Genomic DNA, 5,791 nt, shown 5'->3' with positions numbered 1-5,791 from the left:
GGCAGTGTCCCCCCATCCATTATCACCTCATAGTGTCCCCCAATCTGGCAGTGACCCCCCTGTGCTGACCCACGGGCAGTGTCCCCTCATCCCTACCCTGCTGGCAGTCCCCCAGGCTGGCAGTGTCCCCCATCCATGACCTGGATGGCAGTGTCCCCATCTCACAGTGTCCCCCCTTTCCATCAGCCCCTGGCACTGTCCCCCAGTTTGGCAGGGTCCCCCAGCCTGGCAGTGTTCTGCTGTCCCCAAGCCTGGCCGTGTCCCCTGACCCTGATCCCCGCTGGAAGTGTCCCCCAGCCTGGCGGTGTCCCTCAGCCCTGACCACTCTGGCTGTGTCCCCCAGTCTGTCCAGGTCCCCTCAGTGACCTACCATCAGTGTCCCCCAGCCTGGCAACATCCCCCCATCCCTGCCCCTCTGGCAGTGTCCCCCAGCCTGGCAGTGTCCCCTGATCCCTGACCTGCCATCAGTGTCCCCATCACCTGCACGCTGCCTTTCCCCGGCGCCCGTCCCCTTGTGGCTACACCAGATCCGTCACGGTCACAGTGAGCCGTGTGTGGTGTGTGGGGCAAGAGCAATGCCCCCCAGATGTGTCATCCCATCACCCAGGTAGGTGTCCCATCATGATGTGCAGTCCCTGGCCAGGACTGAGCCCCTCAAAGCACTCAGGGAAGGAGCTCCCTGCAATGTCCCCAGGCCCCAGCTGCAGGACAGGTGTCACTTGGGATGGACAGCCCAGGGTGGCCTCGTCCACCAGGAAGGGCATTGTGATGGTGGCTGCAACCCAACCCCAACAACAGCATCAGGTTTCATCTGGTGGTGCTGGGAGGAGGAGAGGGGCCACAGCCCTGCCACTGTCCCCAGGGCCACCACCCCCTGCCAAAGGCATGCTGTCCCTGCCGCCGGTGCAGAAGCTGCTGCAGCAGCTACCGGCGGGGCCGGCCAGGTGGCCCAGACCACCGGTGGGTAGTGACACGGCTGAGGTGACGAGCCCGGTGCTGGCCACCAAGGCTGGACAACCTGCCTGCTACAGCGCTCTGCAAGCTGACGAGCTGCGGCCACTCGCCAACCCCAAGCCTGTGGTGGCCACCAGCACTGGGCCACTGCTGCGGTAAGACCCCCCCAAGGAGCCTCCCAGGACCCGCCAGCGATGGTGGCTCTGGCCGAGCATTGTCCCGTGGGTGCCACCCACAGCTGCTGTGGGTGGATGCAGCCTTTCAGGTCCCCTGGTTCGCTGGGGATGGACATCCCTCAGAAAAGGGGACAGTGGCGGCAGCCAGCCTTATAGAAGGGGGGGATGGTGGCATTTTCCCAGCCCAGGGAGGGGACCAGGGAAGGGCTCTGTGTCAGGGAGCACCAACGCATCCATTCCACTGTGCCCAGAAGGAGACGAGGGACACCCAGGCAAGCTGGGCTGGTGGCCGGGATGGAGCACCTGCTCCCTGGGAAGTGATCTGGGGACATCCTAAGGTGACAGCCATGCCTGGGCTGGGGTCTTCATCCCAGCACCCAGGATGGGGACAGAGCTGGGTGCCAGCGCTGCGCTGATCCCCGCAGCTCCTCTTTCACCTGGCTGTAACCCAACTCCTGTCTCCATAAATATTGTATGGCCAAGGGTCTCGTTGCCAGCCTGACGGCAGGCTGGGAGCAGAAAAAAGACTAAAAATGGTTAAAAATGGCTAAAAAAGGAAAATGGGATGGGTTTTGTTTTCCCCTGGCATGGTGCAGGCATGATGACCTCAAGGAGATGCTTGATAGCAACAAGGATTCGCTCAAGCTGGAGGCCATGAAAAGGATCGTGGCGGTGGGTGTTGTTGCCACTGGCAGGGTGCGCTGCTGGTGCCAAGCGGTACCATGCCATGCCGTGCTGGCCACCCAGTGTCACGCCGCTTCTTTACCCCCTTTAGATGATCGCCCGGGGTAAAAATGCTTCTGACCTCTTCCCAGCTGTGGTGAAAAACGTCGCCTGCAAGAACATCGAGGTGAGGAAGGTCTTGGGTGGCCCTAGTGGCATCTGTGGTTCTGGTGCCTCCCCTGCAGGAGGGTTTTGGGGATGGGATGGGTTTTGGGGGGCTCTGAGGTGTCCCCACTACCTCCACCTTCCAGGTGAAGAAGCTGGTGTATGTTTACCTGGTGCGCTACGCAGAGGAGCAGCAGGATCTGGCCTTGCTCTCCATCTCCACCTTCCAGCGAGGACTCAAGGTTGGCTGGTTTGGGGATTGGGGGGAGTCTGGTGGAGCAGCAAGCCCCCCATGACTGCACTGCACCCCACACACACATGTCCCCACAGGACCCCAATCAGCTGATCCGTGCCAGTGCCCTGCGTGTCCTCTCCAGCATCCGCGTGCCCATCATCGTGCCCATCATGATGTTGGCCATCAAGGAGGCCGCCTCAGACATGTCCCCATACGTGCGCAAGACAGCTGCACATGCCATCCCCAAGCTGTACAGGTAATGGGGGTCCTAAATTTCGGGGGTACCAATAAGGGTCCGGTGCTGGGGTCTCTGCTGCTTGATGCAGGCAGGGACAGGCAGGGATGGGGGGTAGTTTGGTTTGGCCACACCTGCCCTGCTCTTCCCTCACAGCCTTGACTCAGACCAGAAGGACCAGCTTATTGAAGTGATTGAGAAGCTGCTGGCGGACAAGACCACGGTGAGCAAGGCGCCGTGTCTCCCCTGCCCCTAAATCTGGGGATGTCACCATCTCCACTGACACGGCATCCTCACGGGGATGCAGACACCTCCACCAAATTGGCATTCTCGGGGGAATGCAGCCATCCCTCCAGAGCTGGCATCCTTGTGGGGAAGCTGCTGTACCCAATGGGCAAACATTCTCACGGGGATGCTTACTATATCCACCAAACTTGCATCCCCACCAGGAAGCCACCATCCCCACCAAGCTGGCATCCTGACAGGGATGCCACCATGCCCACCAAGATGGCATCATGATGAAGATGCCACCACCCTAGTGAGTCACCCCAGACTTTCCCTCCCCAGCTGGTGGCCGGCAGCGTGGTGATGGCATTCGAGGAGGTCTGCCCAGAGCGCATCGACCTCATCCACAAGAACTACCGCAAGCTTTGCAACCTGCTCATCGACGTGGAGGAGTGGGGGCAGGTGGTCATCATCAACATGCTGACACGCTATGCGCGCACCCAGTTCCTCAGCCCCAACCAGAACGTGAGTGCGGGAGCCTCAGGGTGCCCCAGGAGCTTCGGGGTGCCCTGGGAGCCCCTGGAGAGGTGAGGTGAGGGGGATGTGCTGTTGAGGGGATGCAAGGCATCCCACCTACCAGCAGGAGTCCTTGCTGGAGGAGAGCGCCGAGAAGGCTTTCTATGGCTCTGAGGAGGAGGACACCAAGGACACTAAGGCAGAGGCAGCCTCGTTGGCCAAGCGCAAGCCCTACGTCATGGACCCCGACCACCGCCTGCTCCTGCGCAACACCAAGCCCCTGCTGCAGAGCCGCAATGCCGCAGTGAGCCCCTTGCCCCAGCCCTGTCCATCCCCAGAGGCCATCAGTGGTGTCCATCAGCCTGGGCTCACGATGTCCCCACCAACCAAGGAGCCACCGGGGTGCTTGAGGGACACCCAGGGCTAGGCATGGCCAGGGATGGGCCTCCTCCCGATGCTGCCGGGTGGGACACTGTGGGGCATGGCCATCTCCCTGGGTGTTCCCATGCTGGCCAGGTGATGCTCAGCTGTGTCCCCACAGGTGGTGATGGCCGTGGCACAGCTCTACTTCCACCTGGCACCCAAGGCGGAGGTGGGCGTCATCGCCAAGGCCCTGGTGCGGCTTCTGCGGAGTCACAGGTCTGTGGTCCCCCACCCCTCCCCCCCCAGTTGGTAGGACCCATGGGGAGCCCCAATACCTTGGGAGAGACCCTCAAAAATGCCATCCCTGCAGGGACATTGGGTTGGAGCAAATTGCCAGAAAAGAGGGCTTTTTGGCCCGGCCCAGTCCAGACATGGGCTGACAGAGTCGTGGTGGCACCAGCCTGGTGGTGGGTCCTGCCCCATCTTCACAGGGACTTGCTGGGAGCATCTGGCCCTGCCCTGCTGACGGTGGTCCCCTCTTTGTTCCCACAGTGAGGTGCAGTATGTCGTGCTGCAGAATGTGGCCACAATGTCCATCAAACGGCGGGTGAGTGACTTGGTGTGGGAGAAGTTGGCTCTGTTGACTCTGGAGTGGAATGAGGGCTAGCCAGCAGGGCCACCAGGGCCAGCTTCCTGCAGGTGGCCTCAGCGCGGGGGGACAGGGATGGTGCTAATGCCGCTGGCTCTGCATGCAGGGGATGTTTGAGCCCTACCTGAAGAGCTTCTACATCCGCTCCACGGACCCCACACAGATCAAGATCCTCAAGGTGAGCTGGAAACACCCAGAAGAACCCATCACTGGTGGCTTTGGGGCTTCACAGAGCCCTTCCCTGTGAGGCAGCTGTCCTCCATGACCTGGGGACAGGAGGACAGCAAGGACCCCGTGCCCTGGCACCATGCCCCCATGCTGCCTCTTTCCTGTAGCTGGAGGTCCTCACCAACCTGGCCAACGAGACCAACATCTCCACCATCCTTCGGGAGTTCCAGGTATGCCATGGCCATACTGAGGCCACTGGGCTGCCACCCTGGCATGGCTCTGGGTGCCAAAACACCACCATGGAGGGGATGGAGGAGAGCCCCACCAGGAGGAGTGGGCTGAGGCCATGCCAACCCCATGAGTGGCTCCAAAGAGCCCCAACACGTGACCACCACAAAGGGGGATGCCCATCACTGACATGTGTGACAAGTGTCCCCCCCATGCCTGTGCAGACCTACATCCGCAGCATGGACAAGGACTTCGTGGCGGCCACCATCCAAGCCATCGGGCGTTGTGCCACCAACATCGGGAAGGTGCGGGACACCTGCCTCAATGGCCTGGTCCAGCTCCTCTCCAACCGGGACGGTGAGTGCACGTCACGGGGGTGAAACAGGGGCTCCATCGCTCTTGGGGCAGGGCCCCACTGAGGCTGGATCTCTGTCCGCAGAGCTAGTGGTGGCCGAATCCGTGGTAGTCATTAAAAAGCTGCTGCAGATGCAGCCAGCCCAGCACAGTGAGATCATCAAGCACATGGCCAAGCTCACCGACAACATCCAGGTGGGTCGGGGCGTTGCGTGGCCCACAGGACCAGGAGAGCGGCAGCAGTGCCACATGCCCGGGGGCATTTTGCAGGTGCCAATGGCGCGGGCCAGCATCTTGTGGCTTATTGGCGAGTATTGCGAGCATGTGCCCAAGATCGCGCCCGATGTGCTGCGCAAGATGACCAAGTCCTTCACCAATGAGGAGGACATCGTCAAGTTGCAGGTCATCAACTTGGCAGCTAAGCTCTACCTGACCAACTCCAAGCAGGTACCGGGGATGTGGCCCAACCGTGTGCCTCAGTTTCTCCACCAGGGAGGGAGAGGTTGGTCCTGAGCATGTCCTCTGGCGCAGAGCAAGCTGCTGACCCAGTATGTCCTCAACTTGGCCAAGTATGACCAGAATTATGACATCCGTGACCGGGCTCGCTTCATCCGCCAGCTCATCGTGCCCACCGAGAAGAGTGGGGCCCTCAACAAGTATGCCAAGAAACTCTTCCTGGCCCAAAAACCCGCTCCCATCTTGGAGTCCTCCTTCAAAGGTATGCACCCCTGGCCACAGGACACAGGGACATGGGGCCAGCTGTCACCACGGTGCTGCATGGCTGTCCCTGAGCTGCTGCCACCTCTCACCCCACTGTAGATCGGGACCATTTCCAGCTGGGCTCCCTGTCCCACCCGCTG

At 61.3% G+C, this 5,791-nt stretch overlaps 1 protein-coding gene across 1 annotated transcript in view; it reads left to right on the top strand.

Moving 5' to 3' along the window:
* The first annotated feature begins 885 nt into the window (after positions 1-885).
* The window catches only part of AP3B2 (adaptor related protein complex 3 subunit beta 2), a 10,649-nt gene continuing 5,743 nt past the window's right edge, over positions 886-5,791 (top strand). The window contains 18 exon segments of the mRNA XM_035899459.1: positions 886-1,109; positions 1,727-1,802; positions 1,906-1,980; positions 2,105-2,200; positions 2,289-2,449; positions 2,585-2,651; positions 2,996-3,178; positions 3,297-3,473; positions 3,711-3,808; positions 4,085-4,139; positions 4,288-4,359; positions 4,517-4,579; positions 4,802-4,934; positions 5,017-5,126; positions 5,202-5,378; positions 5,463-5,649; positions 5,751-5,783; positions 5,786-5,791. The exon segment at positions 5,786-5,791 is cut by the window's right edge and continues 65 nt beyond it. Of these exon segments, the coding sequence (XP_035755352.1) occupies positions 886-1,109; positions 1,727-1,802; positions 1,906-1,980; positions 2,105-2,200; positions 2,289-2,449; positions 2,585-2,651; positions 2,996-3,178; positions 3,297-3,473; positions 3,711-3,808; positions 4,085-4,139; positions 4,288-4,359; positions 4,517-4,579; positions 4,802-4,934; positions 5,017-5,126; positions 5,202-5,378; positions 5,463-5,649; positions 5,751-5,783; positions 5,786-5,791 (1,993 nt within the window).

Source organism: Egretta garzetta, unplaced genomic scaffold (assembly GCF_000687185.1).
Source record: "Egretta garzetta isolate BGI_Z169 unplaced genomic scaffold, ASM68718v1 scaffold287, whole genome shotgun sequence".
NCBI lineage: Eukaryota > Metazoa > Chordata > Aves > Pelecaniformes > Ardeidae > Egretta > Egretta garzetta.
The sequence above is the reverse complement of the archived record's forward strand: the minus strand, read 5'-3'. Positions and strand labels throughout refer to the sequence as shown.